At 38.8% G+C, this 26,031-nt stretch overlaps 1 protein-coding gene across 6 annotated transcripts in view; it reads left to right on the top strand.

The window, feature by feature from the left end:
* Positions 1 to 26,031, top strand: part of LOC113527500 (PH and SEC7 domain-containing protein 1) — an 80,684-nt gene that overhangs the window by 33,015 nt on the left and 21,638 nt on the right. For 2 of the 6 annotated variants that reach the window (XM_053238643.1, XM_026915382.3), the window contains exons 11-21: positions 943 to 986; positions 7,424 to 7,596; positions 8,601 to 8,671; positions 10,680 to 10,837; positions 12,824 to 12,968; positions 13,075 to 13,218; positions 13,972 to 17,251; positions 17,447 to 17,558; positions 18,071 to 18,340; positions 18,442 to 24,948; positions 25,902 to 25,975. In XM_053238643.1, the coding sequence (XP_053094618.1) occupies positions 943 to 986; positions 7,424 to 7,596; positions 8,601 to 8,671; positions 10,680 to 10,837; positions 12,824 to 12,968; positions 13,075 to 13,218; positions 13,972 to 14,217 (981 nt within the window). In that variant the 3' untranslated portion in view covers positions 14,218 to 17,251; positions 17,447 to 17,558; positions 18,071 to 18,340; positions 18,442 to 24,948; positions 25,902 to 25,975. The remainder of the gene's footprint in view (positions 1 to 942; positions 987 to 7,423; positions 7,597 to 8,600; positions 8,672 to 10,679; positions 10,838 to 12,823; positions 12,969 to 13,074; positions 13,219 to 13,971; positions 17,252 to 17,446; positions 17,559 to 18,070; positions 18,341 to 18,441; positions 24,949 to 25,901; positions 25,976 to 26,031) is intronic. The other 4 variants (XM_053238647.1, XM_053238645.1, XM_053238644.1 and 1 more) reach the window with 4 other exon arrangements.

Genomic DNA, 26,031 nt, shown 5'->3' with positions numbered 1-26,031 from the left:
CTCTGACAGTTGAAAGTTACATGGCTAGTCTTACAGAATTTGTAAACAATAACCTGTGTACATTAAATGAAACTTTGTTAAATGTGTGCTTCGTTATGGGTATTTTTCTGGTGCTTATTAGCAAATCTCGGTAAAACTAGACACTTCTTCAGGTATCATTATACTATTTTTATATCGCTTACCTCTACTGAATGTTGAAATGATTCATTTTTGCAAAGCCATATAACATGACATAAAATATGCTGTTTACAATAATACGACTGTTACCACTTTTACTGATGTGCACTTGCTTGGAAAAATGCTGAATGCTTAGTGTTTTGTTGTATTTCCTGGTACATTATCTGTTCTTGTTCTAGCAAGCATCAGATAGTAATGCATATTGTGTGTCTTTAAAGTGTCAGCTATCATGAGATCTGTATCACTGAGTGCTATCACTCGGCTGTAATGTTTGTAATGTTAACTTATTGATGTAATCAATTTTGCACTGCACCATATTATGAAATGGATATAACCTCACAATCCATTTTAACATTACCATTAACGTTACTCCTTGAGTTAATATGCTGTGCTTGAATTCATGGCTGGGCTTTTTGTCCCCCTTTGATCTGGTAGAGCAGACATAGAATAATCAATTCCATGAGCATAATTATCCAAAATGACAGCAGTCATATTCTTGGAATCCATCACAAATCATTCTGAATTTCTAATTAAAGCTGTGGGAGACTGAAATTAATCACAAATAAGACATTGTTGCCACGTTATATCACTGCTGTGATGATTACTACTTTCTTTGATCCTCCTAATTGTTTTCTATAGATATGTTTGAGTAGACAAGATATTAGTGTTTCTATACCACCGTCAGAACAGTGGTACACACACAGGCACATATAACACACTCAGCATAATATTTGTATCTAATTCCCCTGTTGTGTCTCTCTGCAGGCTCTCTACAACTCCATTAAGAATGAGAAGCTTCAATGGACAATGTGAGTCTGTTGTTCTCTCTCCTACTGTACCAGCTCATGGTTCCAGATAGAAAATGGATCCCGTTTCATTTTACTTGGCTGTTCCTGTACAGTGTAAAAAGCTGCAATGACTGTTTTAATGCAAAAACATTTTTAATCCTGTAAAGTTCGTGTCAAATGTAGATTTTTTTTTTTCATGAACACATTTGCAGGTTAGAGTATAATTATGGTGTTATCATTGATAAAATGGGACATGTTAGTATGGGTGTGTGTATATTGATGACGTCTGCTGCGATGATGCTGTAAGGGGCGTTGGGTAGGAGCATTACTGTGTCAAAGATTTCTATTCTTGCTTTTGCCATTGCAGTCACCAATTAACGTCCCTGGCTTTCCTAGTGCTGTTGCCATGGTTACACCTCCATGGCTACCGCTCCATAGCAGCAGCTCTTCTTCTCCTTTTGCTGATCTGAATTCATTCTCACTCTTGCACGTACACGCGTGCGCACACACACACACGCACACAAACACACACAAACACACACACACAGCATAGCAGTGCATAGCAGTAGCTCTTTGAAACCTATGGCTGCCTTCTTGTATCCAAAGTAAAGGTGTGCTTACAGTCCTCCTACTGCCTGCCTTAAAATAGTCTCTCTCTCTCTCTCTCTCTCTCCCTCAATCAATTACTCACACACACACACACGCGCACACACACAAACTGTGCTGCAGCAGAACACATATCCCAAGAAATGCCAGTCCACTTTCTGCTGCATATCACAGTGAAATTATTTAATGCTTTTCACAGTAGTAGTGTTATGCAAACATTCTCGCTGCTCCACATGGGTATGTGTTACGCTTTCCATGTCATACATTATATATGAAGAGTTATGGGCTGTTGTGAGGCAGTGCACAGTGTGCTGGAAGTCTCCATATGTTATTGGAGAGAACTGGATTGGGCATACTGAGAAAGAAAGAGAATATGAGTGAACTGGATGAGGAGGCTGTATATAGAAATGTAAAAGGCTGAAAGGTAGCAAAGCACAGGATGAAAGGATACTGCATGTATTAATGTCAATCATCTCACATGATTTTGTAACATTAACAGGTGCATTTATGTTCTTTTATGACATCTCAGCTATCATTCCTCAATTGAGTGTTTAGGGTTGATATGTAATTTAATGTATTTTTGATTATTGCATCGCAATTTAAAATGCAGATATTTTTATAAATGTAATTGCTTAGAAAAAATAACTTTTTTTTTTTATTCGGTTTTCTCCCAGTTGAGCTGTCTGTTCTGTGTTTATGAGCTAACACATGCTTGCATTGAATATTGAGAAAGTAGAAAGGCATCCTCTTGACTTCAGAAGCTTCACTAAATCTTTACTTCACCAAGGAGCCTAAAATATAACCGCTATGTACATCTCTTCAAGATCTCTTCATTTTTATAGTAAATGGTATTTTATGAAATTAAAGAATGGTTAAAAAGAAATTACCATAAAATGTATCTTAAACCTTGTCCACCTGCTTATTCAGAAATGAAATGAAAATACTTACCTGTTGTCCCTTCTTCTGCCAACCAGACTTTAAGATGTGGCTCTGTACTTTGTGGAGCTTGTTTTTGAGGTCAAGCCCTCACAATCGCACAAACTGTACATTCCAACAAGTTGCACGTCACTTGACTGCATTGTGCAAACTAAATTAAGCAGACCAGCCTTTATAACATTAGTTAATGTTTAGTTCATTGTTGGAAGGAGTTGGTTCTGGGATCTACAAACTGCTATCTTCCTGGGATTTTCACCCATAACCATTGCAAGGAGTTGTGTGGAAAAACTACAACCAACCAACCAATGATTCTTCATAGGGTCTGAGCAGAATGGGGAGAATCATGCAACTAAATGAACAAGCTGCAACTGAATTAATCATGAGTTTGCAGAACGTCGTCTTATTGGACTTTTTCTCAAATGGCCTACAAAGTCCATGTCAGGTGCCATCTCATGTCATGAGTGTATAATAAGAAAGTGTTTCTCCAGTGCCAGTGTGTGCAGAAGTGTTGATGATTGGTAAAAAGTTGCCTGAATCCAGGTATCTTTTGCATCATACTGATTGAATGATGTAAGCACCATGAGTCCATGGAGTCATCCTGTTTGGTGTGAACACGGCAGGCCAGTGGTGGCAGTGTGATGCGGTTTTTATTATTTTTTTGGTTCTAGCCCACATTAGGGTCTCACATTAATGTCTGCGTATCGTTGCAGATCAAATTCATCCTTTCTTAGCTGAATTTTGTCCACATTCAGATTAAAATATTCAGAATGATACTGCACATTTTTGCAAGTTTCAGTTTGCAAGTTGAGATTTATTGTCATATGCTCAAGTGCGGTGTGTAGTATGCAATGAAGTTATTACTTGTATGTTCTACGACAATAGACATGAACATGAACATAATTATCTACATTATTTACACGAGTGACGAGTCTCACAGTGCTAAGTTCAAGTTATATTTATGTGTTGGGAGGATAATAGTTATTTATTAGGCCCATGTCACCTCTGAATTATTCCAGAAACATGACGGCCTATGGATGATGTGCCAGTGCAGTGGGTGGTGTTGCCATCTCACAGCTCCAAGGTCCCAGGTTCAGTCTGGAGCTCCAGGGTACTGTCTCTGTAGAGTTTTACACGTTGTCTTTGTTTCTGCATGGGTTCCCTCTGGATACTTCGTTTTCCTCCTACCTCCCAAATGCCTTGGTGTCCCATCCAGTGTGTATTTCCACCTAACGCCCAGTGTTCCTGGGACAGGCTCTGGATCCGCCACAACCCTGACTTTGAGATGAGGTGGGAAGGGATGTTTACAACAATAATTTTTAGCAAAATTCCAACAAAACACACCCAGAATCTTGCAGAATTAAGGCCCATACCCTGATTTGACCCTGTTCTGATGGACAAAGTAGTATAATAAATAAAACTGTGTATATTTTGCATTTTGCCAGTTAGATTAATAATATTTTGGATGGATGTTCTGTTCCCTGATTCACTGCCAGTTATGCACAGATCTTTGGCCGGAAGAGCTTTGTGTTGTACGGAATTTGCCAGAATTTCATTAATTTCTCCACCTCATCCCATGTGAATGTGTAACAGATGAAGTTCTTCTTAGTGCCTGCTGCCGGTGGTATTTCTGTGACTCCTCTCATCTCTCGTGTGTATATTATTCTGTTGAGATTTTATGTCAACTTTTAATTGTTGGCCTCCATATTTCACAGCTTGGCTAAATGTCATGGTTATATATCTGGTCTTAGAAGCTTAATAGCTTTGAAATGATGCATCAGTGATTGATGGCTGTGAAAATGACACGGCTGCTGGTGCTAATGCGGTGCTCATAAAGGGTTTGTGCTGGGATGTGGATGTTCAGGGAGGTATATCAAAAGTGGCACATTTAAGGTTTCAGGGTTTTATGATATTAAGCCATAAAATATACTTTTAAGCAATAATTTTGCATACAAGTTCTCACTTTTTCAGTGGTGTGTGAGTAACATGGGTGTAACATTAATCAATTTTTGCAAAATAGAAAATATAGAACATCATAATTCCAAAGTCTCAGCATGTCTAAAGATAGCAGTTTATCTAGGGTAAGGGGAATCTGTGATCGAAATGAAAGGGGTTTGTGTGTGTGTGTGTGTGTGTGTGTGTGTGTGTGTGTGTGTGTGTGTGTGTGGAAACTGGTTCCCAGGTATGTGTGAATGTGTTTCATGGCAGTGCCTTGTGTATGCATCAAAATGGCTGTGAATTTGGATGGCTGTTGTAAGACCTGTTCTTTTTCGTGTAAGTGCATATGTTAAAGTGAGATTCTGTGTGTGGGTGTGTGTGTGCATCTGTGTGTGTGTTTTATGTGTCCTCATTAGCTGCCGCACTCCGTCGTGCATGACGTTGTTTGTTCTTAGTCAAAGCTGTTCCATTAATGCACATTTCAGCCTCTGCCATGGGTTTGTCTTTCTCTATACATTAATTACCTATAATCCTCAACAATGATTGACACATAACTGAATCACAATTGTGGTGTCTAATAGTCATGTTTATACAGAAAGTTGCCATTTTACTACTCATCTGGCTTTCAGATCAGCCTAAAATCTGGTCCTGGGCGTTAATTCTGAAAGAATTGTGCATGGAAGGTCTGTGAATGTCGCTGTAAACAGCTCATTCCTTCTGATCCTAAATATGCTTGACATTGGAATATCAGCTTTTTTCACCTCCTATAGCTTCGGAAGCACTGGAATTTTAATGAACCTAATGAAAAAAACCCTTTGTACTACCCTGAAATCTTTACTTCTGACACATTGTGTAATTGGTGTAATTTTGTACCTACAAAATGGCCTGTGTGGTAGATCTGAATATTATATTAAACATTATATAATATACACCTTTAGATTTCTCTTTTCTTTGTCTTACCATTCCTCGTGCACGTGTCAGTCTTCCTCTCATTTCTCCCTGGTTTTTTTTTTGTTCCTTTGTGTGAGATAATGCTGGCAGTTACCAGGCAACAGGCTTGAAGTTTTCTGCACATGCTCCGTCAGTCAGTCATGTTTGTGTATGCGGTTGACCGCTGCACTTTTTCTCTGCCTGTCAGTGATGAAACCACTCAGGGTTCAGCCTCTGGTTAAGATCCATTTTAGCTTTTTTGGCCCACGCTTTGAGCTGTAAAATGGCACAATATTTCAGCAAAATTTATCTTATCGTTCGCAACATGTTCTCCGTGGCTTATATAATGCTGAAATGGTTTTATACAATCGTTAAACCTCAATATTCTCACATTCCCAGTGTTTACAACCTTCTGTTTGTAGCCGTAACTGATTCGTGGCACTGTGTTTCTATTTCGTCAGTGTAAGGTTGCTGATTTTACCCCTATGCTTGATGACTATTTTGTAAAATCAAAAGTCATAGTTTAAGACCTTGGTGTAGTGCAGAGTTGCTCTTGAATAAAGTCCCATATAAAACTGTATATCGTCACTGATGAAGTATATCCAGAAACCATATGTTGACTCTGCATGATGCTGAGAAACTAATACATGCTTTTCTAACCTCTAGCTTGGATTATTCTAATGTGTTGCTGGCTGACTGCCTTGCTGTTTTTTTTTTTTTTTAAGTAAAGCTTCAGTGATTTCAGAATTTCATATCCATACCAGGAAAAAATATACCCAGTTCTATAGTCAAGTTTTACATTAAGTACAAAATCCTTCTTTTTGATGTTTAAATATCTGAATGGTTTAGCTCTGGCATTTCTTCCTGTTCTTCTGAAGCAGTATAGCCCATCCCAGATACTTCAAATAGCTGACAGAAGCCTTGACAAAATCCTATTCTTAGTTCCCAGTATCAGTCACAGCTCAGCGCAGCTTCAGAACTCTGGAAGAGTGTTTCAGAGAACATTTTGAAAATGTTAATGCTCTAGAGGTGTTTTTAAAAACAAATTTAAAAAAATTTACTTCTGTAGCACAACCAATTTTTTTTCTTAGCTAAGGTACTTTTTTAATGACTTGTAGTTTTTTTCATATATTTATATTTAATTCATGAATTGTTTTAGATTTTTAGGTGCGTTATCACATGCTTGATGGTTTACTGAATAATTAAAGGATCTTCACTCCTCCATGAAAAAAAAAAACAGTACTGTCACGTACAAAGCATCACTGTACTGAGAACACGTTGAGAAAAGAGAGAACATGTTGACATGAGCATGACATGAAGTTTTTTTTTTTTCTGCCAGGATTTCGTTTTGAGAGACTGAACAATGTGTTGTGGCCATTTTTGTCCACTTTCTCATTTTTGAAACTCTTGGATTGTTTACAACAAGGAAATTAAAAACTTGTCATAATGTGCAAATGTATTGAAGGTTTCCCTGAGAGAGATGAGCCAAACAATCCTTTTTTATGAGCGCGTAAATGATTAAACATGAAATCTTCTATATGTTGAGCAGTTTAAGATGTTGATGAAACAAGGCTAGATGATAATAAGGATGATGACGATGATGACGACGACGATGATGACAGTGATAATTAAAGACTATGATCAAGAAAGTTTCTTAAAGTTTTCTGTTATAGAGTGTATATCATCTACTGTCCCAATGATGCGTGCAAAGTGATGCAGTCTTTCACATTATGGATTAATGTCATCTCTGACACACCAACAAGAGCATAAAGTGAAGGGGAAAAAAACAGATGGTGGGGAGAAGAGCAAGTGTTATGGAGTCAACTTTAGAGACAACAGTCTGATAGTCTCATTAGCAGGCACGGTGCCATGCATTTAGCCGTGTGTGCTGTATAAAATAGGGACACAGGATAGGGCAGCAGAGCTTTGTATTTAATTCACTAGTAATTAAATGTTCTACCATTCCCTAATTGATCATCCTGAGGGCCTCATTTTACTAAGAATTGGGTTTGTGTGTCTGAGCTAATGGGATTTTTATTTACGTTCTTTAGTGATGAAGAGGAGTTGCGTAAGTCGTTCTCGGAGTTGGGAGAGCACCGTGAAGACACACATTCAAGAGGCATGAAGTGCACAGGGAGTGGGATAGTGCCAGCATCTGGTGCACTTCTGTACAAGACGGGTTTCCTGGTGCGCAAAGTCCACGCCGATTGTGACGGCAAAAGAAGTAGGTGTCATTATTCAGTACTTTTTCAATTCAAGTGCAGACAGATGTTTATAGAGCGAAGCGTGTGGCTGGATTGTGTGGAATGTGGGGCTGCACTGAATCACTGATAAAACAAAGACAATGTTTCTTATGGAATAAGGAATATCTTCTGGAAAGAAATGCATTCATTAATATGGTGCTACACACACTGCTAGGCACTAGAGGGTGCTAATCTCTCACTTTTTGTGAATATGGGTTTTTGGGTTGTGGCCCATCAAGTCAACTGCTGTTTGTAATTTGGACATCGTCGTCTCGTTATTTTCTTAAGGTTTCACTCGGTACAGTTATAATAGTTCAAACAGCACCCATAAAAGATTTTGGAAGAAACAATTTTAGCACAAATGAGCATTTATGAGTAGTACGAATTCTTTGATGCTTGACGCGACTGTTTATTGAACTAAATACAACCTTATAAAGGACACTGTGTCCATAATTAATTCCATGTGCTTCTGTGCCAAGTCATTTACTGTAATGAGCCAGTAGAAGAATAAACACTTGGTTTTTCCTTTAATCTTTGCTCAGTCACTGTCACAGATTGCTTGACAGCAACAGTAACCTTCCATGAACTCTATATCTCCCACTATAAATGTTTAAACCTGACAATCAGGATTTACTTGTAACTGTTTGCTTCTGACTTTCACAGTAGGCATCTAGTGCTAGGCCATTTAAAGCTGCTTTGTGACAGGATGTACAGCAATAAAAATGAAATTGGTGATAGGTTTCCTATCAGTTTACCAGTTTCCTATATTTATAAGCATATAAGATGTCCCTCTAGTCTGTGTCCTGTCATTATGAAGAACTAAAAGGATTTTGTTTTAGTGATGAACTGGGAGAGAAGAACAGCTTAAACTGGCATATTAAGCCTTTTCTACTAATATACACAGTATGTTCAGTTGTGGTCAGATCTCTGTCAACAGTTCTCTGTTAATACATTAACCAGATTATTATTATTTTGTGAATTACAGCCCCACGGGGGAAGAGAGGTTGGAAGACTTTCTGTGCTGTCCTGAAGGGTCTTATTCTTTACCTCCAGAAGGTGGGAAGGCTGTCTTTCTTGCTCCTATTTTCCAAATGGCACATTATTTTTGCTTGCTTAGGATCACTGCACTGTTAAGTCAATTCTCCACAACCGGGAAGGCATGTAGCAACCTGAATCGTTGTGGTTTCTTCATACTTCATTCTTTTGAGGAGGAGAGTGCATGCTTTATGTCTGTGACACCATATGTACTTGTTTTTCTCAAAGCTTTCAGATGCCTTTTGTAAATAGGGGTAGAATCACATAAGCCCTCTTTGGTGTTGTTTAAGACAGATACTTACCTCACTGCTGTAATGCCAATACTTTTGTAGAAAGAGTGCATACTTTCTTTTGTAAAAAGAGTGCATACTTTTTTTTTTTTATTGTCCAAGATGTGATGCACACGCTTGTTGAGCTGTTTTGGCAGCACAAGGAGGATCTAAAGAATATTAGGCAGGTGGTTTTAATGTTATGGCTGATTGATGTATGGATTAGTTAAATATAGACATGTGTAATCTCTGATTACTGATCTTGGGCCAGTAGGAAAATTCCAGAGCTCGAAGCAGAAGCTGAAAGGCTGTGCTCTTCCTTTGGAGTGATAGATTAAGTCCACATGTCTGCTCCGGGAGAGTGCTAATAACTAGATATAATAATAAGAGAGCTGCTAACTCTGCTCCTTTAAGACGTCCCATGGCATAAGGCTGCTTTCTCTCAGCCAGCATTCCACTGCCAGCTCAGTGTGAAAGAAGGCGTTTTCTGCCCAAAACCCAAACAAACCAGGAATAAATATTATCTTTCTATGAAGTGAAGTGATTTATAGTTTTATTATTTATGTAAGATTATAGGTCTATATATGTTCTAGGTCTAAAGGTTACATGAGTATTACACGTACGTGACCTTCTCAAAGATAACATCTGTGTGATAACAATTGACCACTCTTTAGATTGCAGTTATTGTGTTCGCCTCATAAATTATAAAAGCCTGTTAGGTTTCGTTATGTTAATGCAGGTCATGCATCAAGGGCTTATCAGATGTTGCCAGTTTGACTAGAATAAGGAAGAAATGTACACCGATCAACCATAACATTATGACCACCTTGGATTGAGATCTGGGGAATTTGGAGGCCAAGTCAACACCTTGAGCTCTTTGTCATGTTCCTCGAACCATTCCTGAACAATTTTTACAGTGTGGCAGGGCGCATTATCTTGCTGAAAGAGGTCACTTCCATTAGGGAATATCGTTGCCATGAAGGGGTGTACCTGGTCTGCAACAATGTTTAGGTAGGTGGTACGTGTCAAAATAACATCCACATGATGTAAAAGACAATGCGATTTATCGGACCAGGCCACGTTCACTGCTCTGTGGTCCAGTTCTGATGCTCACCTGTCTATTGTAGGCACTTTTGGCAGTGGACAGGGGTCAGCATGGGCACTCTGACAGGTTTGTGGCTACACGGCCCCATACGCAGCAAGCTGCGATGCATTGTGTGTTCTGACACCTTTCTATCATAGCCAGCTTTAACTTTTCAGCAATTTGTGCTACAATAGCTCTTCTGTGGAATCAGACCAGACGGACTAGCATTCACTCCCCACACGCATCAGTGAGCCTTGGGCGCCCATGACCCTGTCGTTAGTTCACCGGTTGTCCTTCCTTGGACCACTTTTGGTAGATTCTAACCACTGCATACCGGGAACACCCCACAAGACCTGCCGTTTTTTAAAGATGCTCTGACCCGGTCATCTAGCCATCACAATTTGGCCTTTGTCAAACTCTCTCTAATCCTTACGCTTGCCCATTTTTCCTGTTTCCAACACATCAACTTCGAGAACCGACTGGTCACTTGCTGCCTAATATATCTCAACTCTTGACAGGTGCTATTGTAATGAGATAATCAATATTATTCACTTCACCTGTCAGTGGTCATAATGCTATGGCTGTTCGGTGTATGTTCTTCTCTGCTTTTTCTATTCCATAGCAGTTTAATTTTTAAGGAGTCTATTATTTAGTTGAGGATTTATTTCTTTTCCAGGGTGAGTATCGGCCTGATAAGCAGCTTTCTGATGAAGATCTGAAGAATGCTGTGTCCATCCACCATTCACTGGCTATTAGAGCCACTGATTATCACAAGCGGCCCAACGTGTTCTACCTGCGCACAGCTGACTGGAGGGTCTACCTGTTCCAAGCTCCGTGAGTACCACACACAGCGCATACTCTCTGTATCCCAGTGTTCCCCTAGGGCGCATTCACAGTATGTGTCCGCTTGCAAATTTTGCCACTACCAACAACAATGGATGTCTCTGTTCACCAGTAGGATGCATTTCTCTGTTGTGGAGGACAAAAGAGTGACTTAATTCACTAGAACAAACACCAAAGAGTGCCAGGGTTCCCATGTTGTAACCATTATACACCGATCCAGATGCAGCACAATGAAATTGCATGTGGATACATACAATCCAAAACAAAACAAAACAAAAAAAAGAATGGACAGTCCCTAACAGTTCCAAGTTCTTTACCATTTTTAAACAATTTTAAAGTCATCCAGCTAAAAAAAAGAAATTCATTGCTGGTTATGTTTCTAATCTCAGTGGTTTTTATTTGCTTGTGACTTCCAAAAACTACATTCTTCTGAGTTAATATTTAATCTGTGTGCTACCTTGTTTGCTTTGTTCAGCGACGTGACAGCTGTATCATGTACTTTGTTTCCTTGTTCAGTTGTTTGTGCAAGAAGCACTTCACTCTCCCTGTAATTGTGGTGGGCCGGAAATCTCACGCTGAAATCCATGACACATGCTCTACTACACAAGCCTACTTTCAGTCAGCACTGCTATATATCTGGTTCCCCATGCGAAATTATTTGATTTTATTTTAAAAACCTACTTTGTTCTTTTTATTGTTGAATCTCATTGTTAACAAAGGTACACTTAGGTACACTCATGCATTTAGGTAGACAGGAAGGGAGACAATTTGCATGACCAGGCCAACGCAGAACTCCAATTCGCACCCTGGTATTTCTCCATCTGAGGAATTTCTGCGAAAGAAAAATTCATCTGCTATGAGGATTCTGTATCCAGATTTATGCTTTCACCCTGCATTTGCCTGAAGCATTATTCTTATTTAGAAGTCAACACCTAATCACTCCAATTTACACGAAGAGCTCTTATGCAGCAATAAGGCCTAGAAAATCAAACACAGGTACTTTTTCTAATAACAACAGCACATTTTCTTTGGCTTGTATGAATTTGTTTCAAACTTGATAATGAAACAGTCCATAGTACACGTTATCTAGACCCTCTAGATCAAGACCCTCATTCTGCACACACCACTTTAAAGCAGGTTAAACTCAAAGACCATCTGCTAATACAACTCAGACCAGCATATATAGACAATTCAGATATCCATCTGGTGTCTGCCTTTAGTGTGGTTCTATCATCCAAAAATATGTTGAAAAAAGAGAAACCTGAAATCAAGAGTGATGGGAGAAAAGGACACGTATGCTCACAGCAGAGACAAACCTGTGTGAGTTCTTTTTCTTACCTTTATATAGTTTTGATAGTTGGAAAACAGATATCAAAAACTTTAGTATAATAACTGTTAGCCTTTATTCCCCAGAAATGTCATTCTACTTACAGAGCCTAGGTTATTAGAGTTAATCGATAGAATAAGTTATATCTTATAAACAAATAGCCCTACATTAAGGGATCACGAAAGTGCTTATATGGCCAAAGCGGATATGTGGATATTAAGTTTGATATCGTTGCTCTAGTGTGTGTTTTGGATTGGATATTTTTTCTACTGGGCGTGTGTATCCCTCTTGTTCCAGTCCCTCAGGAGATTTTGTTCTGCTCCACTTGCTGTTTGCCCCAGTTACAGCTCTTATTGAGAGAATGGAAGTGTGTGTGTGTGTGTGTGTGTGTGTGTGCGCGTGTGTGTGTGCGCGTGTGTGTGCACGTGTGCGTGCGTGTGTGCGTGCGTGTGTGCGTAAAATACAGGTCTTGAATGCACATTATTGTGAAATGTATTTCCTTCTCTAAAACAGTTAGCCACATTTCAGCCAAATGGATTTAATTTAAGCATCCTGTTTACAGCTGCAGACATAAACCAAATTCAAAGTCTGATGTTCTGCTGAGCTCTGTGTGTGTGTGTGTGTGTGTTTGTGTGTGTGCGTGCATGCAGTAATGCAGAACAAATGCAGTCTTGGATCACCCGCATCAATACAGTAGCAGCCATGTTTTCTGCCCCGCCCCTCCCAGCTGCCATTGGCTCCCAGAAGAAATTCAGTCGTCCACTGCTTCCAGGCTCTGCTTCCAAACTCTCACAGGTCTCATGACTAAATAACTAAACTAGAACATATAAAACTGCATGTTTTGGGATAATACCTGTCCCCATGCATTACAGTGTGAAGTCAGTAACCTGTGTGTGTGTAGGAAGAGCAGGTAGAGGCTCACGAGGCTCGCTTTCACGCCACCGCCACGGAGTTGGCAGAGCTCCGCTCATACCCACCTGACCGGAAGGTCAAAGGTCGTGAGCTTGAGGAATACCGTCTTAGGGAAGAGTATTTGGAGTTTGAGGTGAGAGAATACTATGAATTATTAAGCATTCAAGATCTGCTACTCTACTCTTGTTTATTTAATTGACTATAAATATTTATCAGAGATTTACTTTTAGCAGTGTTTTGTTATCATTTTAGTGCCAGGTCTTATATGGTCAACTGCAGAATTGTTGGCATCCTTGAATGCTTCTTTCATTCCATGAAGCGGGGGTGAAATGATGTATGAAATAAACATAACGTTACATCACAGAATAACTGAGTGTTCTACAAACTTGATAAATGTCAAGGGAAGGCACTGTTTGCTGTTAGTCTTCACAGAGAAGGCAACACCAAATATTTTTGCAGAAAATATTGCACTACTTTAGGAAGTGTTTGAGGGTTAAGAAAAATCATGTTCCCAAAGCATTTACGTGGGAAACATTGTTGCATGTGTTTTTCCCCACTTGCGTATTTTTATGACGTATGCCAATAATTTTGGAGTTTACTGTATATTATCTGATTAGGACTATTATGATTATAATTATAAATGATTATAATGTTTATAATGATTGTGTCTCAATGCACTATATTATATTAGGGGTGGATGATATGGCCCAAATTCTGTGTTGGTGTTAAACAGTTTTTGGGCAGTAATGGTTTTCATATAGAAAAATTGACTAGGCTACACAAACGAAATTAAGTAAACATGTTACCTGTGTATTTTTAAATTCAGGCTACCACACGCAGACATGATGGGATTATGTATATAATGTTCTCTGTCTTTTCCCCTCAGAAAACACGATACGAGACGTACAGCATGCTGCTGAGAGCGAAGCAACGCTGTGGGAATGACGATCTTTCAGTGTTTGAGGCCATGCTGCTGGCAGAGGGCTCCCTGCAGAGGGCTCAGTCCAGCCCCAGTCTCCAGGAGAGCAGTGGCACTTGCAGCGCCAGAGATAAGGCACTTCCCAGCACAGGCAATGGCACCGGCACCAGCCAAGGCCAGAGACACAGCTATCGTCAGGCTGTCAGGAAGTGACTCAGGAACCTTTCAGCAAGCTCTTTGTACTAGGAAGGAAGTGAGATCATTCTCTTTTCCTGCTCTCTGTGCCTGGAGGTATTGGCACAGATCCTGACTGAGTCTGACTCTGAGATCATGGTCTGGTCAAAGATGTCACAGTGCAGGTGCTGAGTAATGATGTGGAGGTACAGGAACGTGTGTGAGACACTCCATGGTGTTTGTCAAGGGCTGAATTGAGAGACAGAAGGAATTTATCTGCTTGTCCTTCTTTCACATCTTCAGTTTCCATGTGTTCTTTGGATTTGCACACACTCAAATCTCAGATCGAATCAATCTTAGGACCAAAAGAGCTCTGTACCTTTAAAAATGACTGTTAGCACTGCAACGTCATAACTGCAGTTGTGTAAGGGTCATTCAGTCAAAATAAAATCGATGGTGTTGGCGATCTGTCTTTTTACAAAACATACTGAAATACCACTCACTATTTATTTTAGTTAAGCTCATAGGAACAAAGGGCATCTCATTCCACAAGGTTACTCCTTATTTGTACCCACAATTTTATACAAGCTTAGAACAGCACAAAGCTGTTCCATTTCTGTATGGAGCTGGATTGAATCCCAAACAGCTCCCTGTATGATTTTAGTGCAGTACCAGGGGTCTGAAAACCTGTGCCCTGTGTATAGCAATATAGTCAAGCCGGAAGCCATTTTGAATGAATTTTGTCCAGCCCTTTATTTTAACCAGAAATCACTTCCCAGAATCAACCATGGAGTAAAGCAGTGAGTGAGTGAGTGAGTGAGTGAGTGAGTGAGTGAGTGAGTGAGTGAGTGAGTGAGTGAGTGAGTGAGTGAGTGAGTGAGTGAGTGAGTGAGTGAGTGAGTGAGTGAGTGAGTGAGTGAGTGAGTGAGTGAGTGAGTGATAAATAACTCCATGTGGCACTACATCTTTAACAAAAAAAGAAAAAAAAACTTGTGGACTGAGCAGATTATATTGGTAGAGGGATCAAACAAGTGGCTTTTCATTTTGAATGCAAAAATTTGTATGCCCCAGAATGTCTCTTGCACTCAAACTTAAATATTCTTACATTTATTATACGTCTCTGGAGTTTATTTACCTTTGAATATTATAACTTGTTACTTGTCCCTGTTCTTTTTCTTGGTTTTCTTGGCTGAGTGTTTTTGTCCATTGTGGCCAGCATGGCTGAATAGTGATGGCTTCTTGTAATCTCCTCTCTTCTGCAGAAAAGCAGTGAATCTAGTGGTGATGAGAAATATACCATGTCGTTTGGCTGTCTTTTAGGCTTCTCATGTTTCCTACCTTGCTTTCTGAATGACTCCTATTACACCTGGTTGTTTCATGCGTCTCCGATGTCCGGACTGATTCTGGATGTAATGCATTTACAACAACTTAAATCCAGTTATGTAACCATTTTCATGTCTTTCAAAGCCACATGTGATAACCCATGTGAAAAACAAACCACCAGTATATTACATCCTAAGACAGCTGGCTCCATTAAGGTAAACCTGAACATAAAATGTGATTTTTTTTATTTATTTATTTTTTTAAATATGGCAGCCGATTTTGCATAGGACTACTAGGTCAAAGATCAGCTTAGAAAGCTTATTATGCTTATTAAGAGTGATACAGCAAACTGGCTAACTACAGACATATGACCAATAATTGAATGTAAATCTTTCTTCAAAATTTATTTGAAATACAAGACACATGAAATGATTAGGTGTAAATGGTGTCAGTATGTCTGTGATTTTTTTCACTTGGGAAGTGGTTACGATTTGGTCCATTATTGTGTTATGTTTTGTATGTGTATATGAATGAGTGCTTGGAAAAAAAAACATCAGATGTATGTTGAATGTTCGGTACATGGATGGATCATGGATTATCAGTTTATGGATCATCAACTGCAGCTTGTCCAGCATAGGCCTATATGCTCAGTCCTTTGTATGCTCAGTCAGAACGTTTCCACGTTAAATTATTTGGCACGCTTCGACCTGTACGAGAGATATTAATACACAGGTGAAACTGTAATGTCTGTATAATGTATGTATATTAATTACTGAGGCATCGTCTATTAGAATATTATTAACTCAGTGAGTCATGGTGATGAGATTCTGCAATCACATTTAGAGATTCACTTGTTCTCATCATATAATATATTTATTATTCTGTTTGGTAAAAATGGTTTCAGCAAGTAAATGTGGCATAAAAACAAACATGTCTGGTTTTTCCACATCTTTTCCTGGCCTTTTGTTTTTTTAAAAGAGAATAAAGAAAAGGAACAGTAAGTAAAACTAATATGCAAGAAATGGTTGTAATTGAATATGCATTAGTTAAATTGCATCCACACATTCTGAAGTAAACTGTAAAGCGATTTCCCCGCTCAGATTCATTCAAGAACTTTGGACGTTGTGCACTCTTAGAAAAAGTGCTCTTTGTATAGTTCTTTGTATAGTTAAGATCTTTGTACAGTTAAGAGTTCTTAACGTGTTGAAAAGTGTGTAGCTTGGTACCCTTTCTGACAGTGCAGCACTCTGTTGTAAGTAAGATTTATTTATAAAGCACATTTAAAACAACTTGTGTTGACCAAAACGCTGAACATCAAATAAAATGGAACACTTAACAATAAATAGCGTAAGAAATGTAAAAATTAAACATTAAATAATACAAAACAAATAGCAAAAAAAAAAAAAAAAAAAAAATGATCCAGATCGGAATTGAATTGATGATAGTGGCTAAATTTCTTCAGCTCTCTCCATCTTGCTTTTTTCCATTCATGAAGAGTTTGCTAGCCTGTCATCTAGATCTCAAAATAAGTAGGGCAAGCCTAGTCTTGCTCAAGTTTGAAATGGAGAGACGGTGTCATTGAAATTCAGGAAATTCTTGTGGATATATTCTCTCTGCTAAAGCACTCTGTGTGCACGTGTGTGTGTGTTTTTCCCCTTAGTGGGCAACATGCACAGTCAAACCAGCTCCATATGAGAGACACACAGGAGCCAGGACGGAGCCTTACTCTTGCTAAGGTTTACGCGTTAAGGTGTTTTTTTTTTTTTTTTTTTTTTTTTTTTTTAACGTTTAGCAGGCAGAGCTTTACAGAAAAGTATTTGTGTGACAATTGTTGTATAGTGCATTAGAGTTGTTGTATCCTAAGTTGACTGGAATCATGACATGATGGCAGGATAAAAAAAAAAAACTAAATTTCTCTTAATATTTGACTTGTACCCTTACTGAGTGGGCTGTAATAATTGTGAGCTGCTCCAAAAGAAATGTGGCCATGGACCGAACATGTCTTCTTCACTGTATGCTGATGGAAGCCTTGCTTATTACAGTTTATGGCAGTACAGGTAAGTAAAATATAAAAAAATATTTAAAATTACTGTATAGTGTAGAGTAAAGTTTAACTGCAGAGCTGATGATTAATATCTTGAGCCTCATCCTCAAAGAAAAGACCTTGCTTGTGTGTGTGTCTCTGTGTGTGTGTGTGTGTGTGTGTGTGTGTGTGTGTGTGTGTGTGTGTGTGTGTGTGTGTGTGTTCAGTAAAACAGGGCTTCCCAGGGCTTAACTTTTTTGTCACTTGAACCCCTTCATGCTTTAAGTAGGCTAACATTAAGTAAAACTTTTGTAATATGTGTGGCAAAATGTGTTACTTCAGTTAGTGAAATCTATTAACATGTTTACTATATTTTATTTTGTTAGATAGCAAGTTAACTTGAAAATTTATTTTTAAAATTTAATTTAATGTGACAAGGACAGTCTTATGAACCCCTTGCAATGCCACCACAAACCCCCAGGATTAGAACTTCTGCAGTAAATATCATACTTCTTTCATTCACATTATCTGTTTTGTTTTTTTCAGAAGTTCGAGTCAACTGTCCAAACGAAACAGGGATTGTTGGGAAACCTTTAATCCTAACCTGTAATGTTACATGTGAGGAATGTTTCTGTAAAAATTATATTTGGAGCAAAAACAACATCAATTTAAATGATACAGAGAATAGAACATGTCAAAACAATCGAACATTTTACCTTACAATTCTGAATGCATCTGAGAAACACAGTGGAATGTTTAAATTTTGGGTACAAATGACAACTGGAACTGGAGAAGGAGAATTCTACATTACCATAGGTAGTTTTCCTCTGTTATTCTTTATTCTGTGTAGCTTTTATACAGTGACTCTGTCTGCAGTGCACATTGTTACATTTCGTGTAATTTCACTCTTTTGACAGAGACCCGTGTTCCTGTTGCTAGAGCAGGTACAGTGTGTTTCCTTTGCTTTATAGAATTTCACCTGGACCAATTTTGTACAGCAGCATCTTGGAAAAAACTTCCAATTAGTTACAAAAAATTCCAATTAGTTACAATTGTAGTCATATTAATACTATATACCATCATGTAATTAGTTACATACCCCTTATGGAAAAGTCTCATACATTTCACATGTGCTATGTTTTTCTACATGCGATTATGTGAATAATATGTGACTACATGTGAAAAAAATGTTATGCCATGAAATGGTACGTTAAAAACATTGGGGGAAAAAAAATCTGTGAAAACAGTGGAAAATAGCTCTCTGGGTGGGAGGAGTGGCATATTCTCTCTCCCCTGTCAATCACAGCAGCACTAGCCAATCGTGGGTGTCTGTGAGCTCATTTACTGTCCCCTCCGAAAGTATTGGAACAGCAAGGCCAATTCTTGTGCTTTTGCTATATACTGGAGACATTTGGGTTTGAGATCAAAGGATGAATATGAGATGATAGAACAGAATTTCAGCTTTCATTTACTTACTTAGATGTGTTAAACAAATTACAGCACTTTTTGTGGCAGGCCACAATTTTTCGTTGAGCAAAAGTACTGGAACAGATAGTCTTAAAGTAAATAACACTTAATATTTGGATGCATATCCCTTACTTGCAGTGACTGCATCAAGACGGCAACCCAGCGACATCACCAAACTGTTGCATTCTTCTTTTGTGATGCTCTTCGAGGCTTGTAGCGCAGCTTCTTTCAGTTGTTGTTAATTTTGGGGTGGTTTCTCCCTTCAGTCTCCTCTCGAAATGCTTGAAATGAGATGAAATGCTGCTCAATTGGGTGAAGGTCTGGTGATTGACTTCACCAGTCTAAAACCTTCCACCTTTTCCCCCTGATGAAGTCCTTTGTTGTGTTGGCGTTGTGTTTTGGGTCATTGTCTTGCTATGATGAAGTTCCTCCCAATTATCTTGGATGCATTTCTCTGTAAATTGGGAACCAGAATGCTTCTGTAGACTACTTAATTCATTCTCAAGGTTCAAGGTTCTTTATTTGTCACATACATATTACATACATGTGAGGTGTTAATGTAGTGAAATGTTTTTCCTTAGTGCCTCGTCCCACAGTGCAACAGTGATACATAATAAAAGCAGAATATAATAAAAGCAGAATATAATGAATAAAATAGAATAGGATCTAGTAGACAAATATAGATGCTATACGTAAAAATATGTTTAGCAGCTTTTGGAGGAATGCTTAGCAGCTTTTTGAGGATGTAGTGTGCAAAAAATTGTCTCATAGTGCAAGAGTTTTTGTTTGTCCATAGTGCAAACTGTTGCGTATGTGTGTCTGTGTGTGAGGTAGAGTAATATGCAGGCTTCTCAAGAATCCTCATTCAGTAGTAGCCAGATTGCCTGACTGTAGAAACTCCTTCTGAGTCTGTTTCCGGGGTGTTGAAAGTCTTGTACAATTCTCCTGGCCCTGGTCTTGCATCGCTGGTTGTAGATGTGTGTGATGCAGGGGAGAGAAGTCCTTGTGGCCTTCTCCGCTGCCCTCACCACTCTGGACAGTACATTCCGGTCCTTGGCCATGGTGCCTCCAAACCAGGTGGTGATGCTTCTGGTGAGAAGACTCTCCACAGCCCCAGTGTAGAAAGCCTTCAGCACACTGTGAGAGACCCTGAACCTGCCCAGACGTCGTAGATGGTAGAGACACTGGTGCGCTCTTTTCGCCAAGCTGTATGTGTGTGTAGTCCATGACAGGTCTTCTGTGAGATTGACCCCAAGGTATTTGAAGCTGCTACTAAAATCATGAGTTACATCATTAGAGATCATGGCACTACCTCCACCAAGCTTGACCGATGAACTATATTTTGGACCATGAGCAGATCCTTCCTTTCTCAACACTTTGGATTTTCCATCACTTTGGTAGAGGTTAATCTTGGGTCCAGAACGTGTTGCTCATCTCTGTATTTCTTTGCGAGTTCCAATCTGGCCTTCTGATTTTTACTGCTGATGAGTGGTTTGCATCTCGTGGTATGGCCTCTATATTTCTGCCCTCAAAGTCTTTTGACAACACTGACTGCTGTTTTTGGGTTTTTCTTCACAACTCTCACAATGTTTGTCATCAACTGCTGTTGTTTTCCTTGGCCAACCTGTTCCATGTCTTAGTACACCTTGGCCAACCTGTTCCATGTCTGGTTGTTAGTACACCAGTGGTTCCTTTCCTTTTCAGGACTTGGAACGATCTTCCCACTTTTCTCAGCTTCAGAATGGTTTGCTTTTCTCCCAGACAGCTTTCTGGCCTTCATATTGGTTTATCCTTTTTAACAACAAATGCAGTCTTCACAGGTGAAACCCAGAGCTCAAACCAAGACTAGACATTCAGAGGTATTAACTGCTGAAACAATCAATCTAACAAGGCACACCTGGGTAACAAGAAACACCAGTCAGTCACATGTTCCAATATTTTTTATCACTTGAAAAACAGTTGGGTTCTAACAAAAGGTGTCACATTCTAAGTTGTTTAATACTTCCAGTATTAAACAGAAATATGTCAGTTAATGAAAGCTGAAATACCAATCTATCATCTTATATTCATCTTTTGATCTTAAACCCAAATGTCTTCAGTGTATATCAAAAACCAAAGAACTGACCTTGCCATTCCAATACTTTCATAGGGGACTGTATGTGCAAAGTGCTTTCCTCAGAGTGTTGTAAGCTGCCCTGTGACACAGCATGAGCAGCATTTTGAAAAGATGTGGTTGGCTGCCGTCACATGTCTTGGAGGAAGCATGCATTAGCCTTCACCTCCTCCAGTTGGTAGCTTTTGTATGATAGGGGAGAGCCAGCTGGTGAGGGGGAGATTCATATAATTTAACTCTTCTGACAGTGGCTAGTACTAAAGAAACACATGTATAGTGTATTTATAGTTGGTTATAATAATGGACTATTGTATTTAACAGGGCAGTTTTGATTAATCTTGTATATCATTGAGGATAGAGCTAGAGTATCAGCAAATTGATCAGAAAAGGTTTCACAAAAAGAAAACATTTTAACATTGAGTAACCTTATTTGCTATTATTATTGCCATAAATCATCTGTACAGTTTTAATGCATTATCCTGAGTGGTCTAAGGATGATAGATGTCTGCTGTGTAAAACAGATGTATCAGTAAGACACACAATGGTAAGTTGTAAATAGTGTTACATAAGCATGAATATAATGAAATTGCAAATGTTAATGCCTGATCAGATTTTACATGTATGCATGACATTCAAGGTTGTTCTATTTTTGATATTTTAGCCTATTTATATTGCCTATTGCCACTGTTATTACCATTACTAGTGGTAGCACCTACAAATGTGTGTGGAATGTTTTTTATGTGCTGCAAGAGCTGTGGTGACGGGTTTAGAAAATACAGTGACTTTTGTCTTTTTACAGGACAACCCTTTGGATCTAAGCTTGTTCTGGTCATGGTTCTTCTTGTGTTTTACTTTGGTATAGAAGATTAGAACTATGGTTTAAACAGGGACCCAGCTAGAACAAATTTAAATAAATGTGATATTTAGTTGTGGTACTGTTGTGGTACTGTAACAGCTAATGAAATGAAATGTGAGCCTTCTTTCTTAAGCTAATGTCAGAACAGCGTGTCATAAAAATTGCATAGTTCGTCTGTGGAGTAGCCTTCCCTTGACTCCAGGACATTTACACCACCAGGGTCAACAGGAGGGCCCACAACATCATCAGGGACAATACACATCCACAAGACAGTCTTTTCACACTTCTGCCGTCTGGGAGACGTTACAGGAGAGTGACATCAAGGACAAAAAGACGCACCAACAGCTTCTATCCACAAGCAATCAGACTCCTGAACAATACCCTAATCACTTCACTCCCCATCACCCCTACTGACTGTTTTATGTATATTTTTCTTTTTCTTCTTCTTCTTCTTCCTCCTCTTCTTTCTTAGGGCGACGTGCAAAGTAAGAATTTCATTGTATGGTCTAAACCGTGTGTTTCGCTGTGCATAAGACAATAAACCTCTTGAATCTTGAAACACGAGATGTTGAATAAAATGAGATGTCGAAAAATGCTGACATTTATTTTCTTTGATGTGTGCACAATCTGCCTATGTCTCAGAGATCCGTGTTTTTTTTTTTTTTTTTTTATTAATTTCTGCCTTTAATGATTTAATATTAATATTTGCCATACTGATCACTGACTAATGAAACTATATTATGTCATACTGACTGCTGAGTGATGGGCAATTTTTTTTTATTATCTCAATTGTATATTGCTTTTTTAAATAAACAAAATTAAGTGGTATGATACAGAACAAAAAAGTGTATACTGCTGCAGCTCTGAATGACTGAATTTCTCTCTGAATTTTTCAAGTATGAGAATGGCATTGCCCTCAGCCACATAATGTACAGTCAGGTCCATAAATATTGGGACAGTGACACAGTTTTGGTAATTTTGCCTCTGTACACCACCACAGTGGATTTGAAATGAAGCAGTCAAGATGTGACTGAAGCGTAGACTTTCAGCTTTAATTCAAGGGGTTTAACAAAAATATTGCATTAACCGTTTAGGAATTACAGCCATTTTTTACAGAGTTCCTCCATTTTCACAGGCTCAAAAGTAATGGGACAAACTAATATAATCATAAATATTAGGATTATTTTTATTACTTGGAGGTAAATCCTTTGCAGTCAATGTCTACCTGAAGTCTGGACCCCATGGACATCACCAAATGCCGAGTTTCCTCCCTTGAGATGATTTGCCAGGTCTTTACTGCAGCCATCTTCAGTTGCTGCTTGTTTGTGGGTCATTCTGCCTTCAGATTTGTCTTCAGTAAGTGAAAAGCAGCTCAGTTGGGTTCAGGTCAGGTGACTGACTCGGCCATTTAAGAACATTTAATTTCCAAGCTCTTGGGCTGCTTTCACAGTATGTTTTGGGTTGTTATCCATCTGTACTGTGAAGCGCTGTCCTATCAGTTTTGCAGCATTTGACTGAATCTGAGCAGAAAGTATAGCTCTGTACACTTCAGAATTCATCCTGCTACTTCTATCAACAGTCACATTATCAATGAACCCCAGGGACCCAGTTCCATTGGCAGCCAAACATGCCCATGCCATAACACTTCCTCCACATGTTTGACGGATGATGTGGTATGCTTTGGATCATGAGCCCTTCCTTTCCTTCTCCATACTTTTCTCTTCCCATCATTCTGGTACAAGTTAATCTTGCATCAGAACTGGTCAGGCTTTTTTTAGAGGTTTTTTTTAGCAAAGTCTAATCTGGCCTTTGTGTTCTTGAGGTAAACCGTCTGTATTTGCATTCATGAAGGTGGCTCTTGATTGTAGACTTTGACAATGATAGGCCTACCTCCTCCAGAGTGTTCCTGACTTGGCTAGATGTTGTGAAGGGGTTGTTCTTCAATAAGAAAAGAATTCTGCAATCATCCACTTTAGTTGTTTTCTGTGGTCTCCCAGGCCTTTTGGTGTTGCTGAGCTCGCCAGTGCATTCCTTCTTTTTAAGAATGTACCAAATTGTTGATTTGGCCCTCCTAAAGTTTCTGCTATCTCTCTGATAGGTCTGTTTTGGTTTTTCAGCCTAATGATGGCCTCCTTCACTTGCATCAACACCTCTTTGGACGGCATATTGAGAGTTCCCATGAACAGCTACCAAATGCAAATTCAACACTTGGAATCAGCTCCAGACCTTTTATCTCCTTAATTTATCATGATATAAGGAGGAAAAAGGCCACAGCTGGCCAAGAAACTGCTTATCAGTCAATTGTCCCATTACTTTTTGAGTCTGTGAAAATGGAGGAACTCTGTAAAAAATGGCTGTAATTCCTAAACGGTTAATGCAATACTTTTGTTAAACCCCTTGAATTAAAGCTGAAAGTCTACACTTCAGTCACATCTTGACTGCTTCATTTCAAATCCACTGTGGTGGTGTACAGAGGCAAAATTACCAAAACTGTGTCACTGTCCCAATATTTATGGACCTGACTGTATATGTATGGATATAACATTAATTTCCACTGGCGACCCAACACTCACACCATGCAGCACTTCCACCAAAGTTCTTTCATCAAAATCAAGCAACTCAACTTATTTACACAACATTTGTTTTGGGGGAAAAAAAATAGCAAAATTAATATCACTATGACAATCATGAATCAATGGCCTTAGAAATAAACAACCAGTTTTACTGAATAAATGAGTGTGTGGGTGTGGGTGTGGGTGTGGTCTCATCACGTGTGATAGGTCCGTCATAGAGCATTCAGAATGCTGATGCTTGCCTGGTTCATAACCACCTATAGCTTTCTCTTGTGTCTTCCCCGTAGAGGTCCTTCTATAATTAGGGGGTGTTAATGCATTTGTCAACTATTACTCTTGTGAGGCTGAAGAAAAGCAATCTGCAGAAAGAAGGTGGAAGTCGGATGGGTCTGTACATAAATAGCTTAAGCTGTGGGTGAGAAATGGGGTTTTTGTTTCTTTATTCATTAGGCTAACTCTCCCATGTGCTGCATACGTTTATCCACTCACTTTCTGTTCACTGACTTGAGCTAAAACTGACTTGGTGTGAGATTGTTATCAAATAGCAATGGAGAGACTCATTTTAAAAAGTAAAAGTGGGGAAGCAGCCATATAGAGAACATAGTGCTGGGAAGGTCTCTCTAAGTAGGAACAACATTCAAGATCCGTAAGTTTTTGCAAGATTTGTAATTTATATGCTGCCGAAAATAGGTTCACCCTCAGGTCACTGTTCAGGGCACCTTTTGGCACATTATACTCACTTATATACAGATGTAGGTCTAAGGGAAAAACTTAAAGCTCGATAAAGGCTAGTCTCTATACAGGAGTCAGCTGGCTACAAATTTATACTCAATTTAAAGTTACTATCTGAGTTTCACAGTGTAGGGACAATGGCATGTTATATTGGCACATTGACAATAACATTTAAAGGTATATGTTGTGCAGAAGTTATACAAATTTTATTTTAAATATTTTTGTTATTGTTGTTACATTTGGGTTACATATCTCAACTGTTGATATTAGAATCAATTGTCAGTAGAAAGAATGTGTTTTCGTACCGACCTTACCATAATATATTGTTGTTTTGGCTATAAATGGATTTTTTTCCTGAATGAACAAGCTTTAAATTGTGTTTGTTTGTTCTTCCTTTCATTGTTTTAAATCAGTAATTCATAATGTACCATACAATACAATGGTTATGTTTATGATTTTTGTCAACCAGAAAATTTTCCAATTGCAGATAAAAAAATATGATTATTAATAAATTATCAGGCTGCATGCAAAATAAACATAACTATTTTGTCTAAGAAGAGCATCCACAGCGATCTTTAGAGTGTTGTTCAGTACCATCCACAGTAATTCCATGTGATCTTTATTGTGTTGTTCTAGGACAGAGGTCATAGCTGGAACATGTCTTATTCGCTGTGTGCTGATTCAAGTCCTGCTTATCATAGTCTATGGCAGTAAGTAAAAATTATGCTTATTCAGATTAAAGAGACACTACTGAGCCACATGCTCA

Source organism: Pangasianodon hypophthalmus, chromosome 12, assembly GCF_027358585.1.
Source record: "Pangasianodon hypophthalmus isolate fPanHyp1 chromosome 12, fPanHyp1.pri, whole genome shotgun sequence".
NCBI lineage: Eukaryota > Metazoa > Chordata > Actinopteri > Siluriformes > Pangasiidae > Pangasianodon > Pangasianodon hypophthalmus.
The sequence above is the reverse complement of the archived record's forward strand: the minus strand, read 5'-3'. Positions and strand labels throughout refer to the sequence as shown.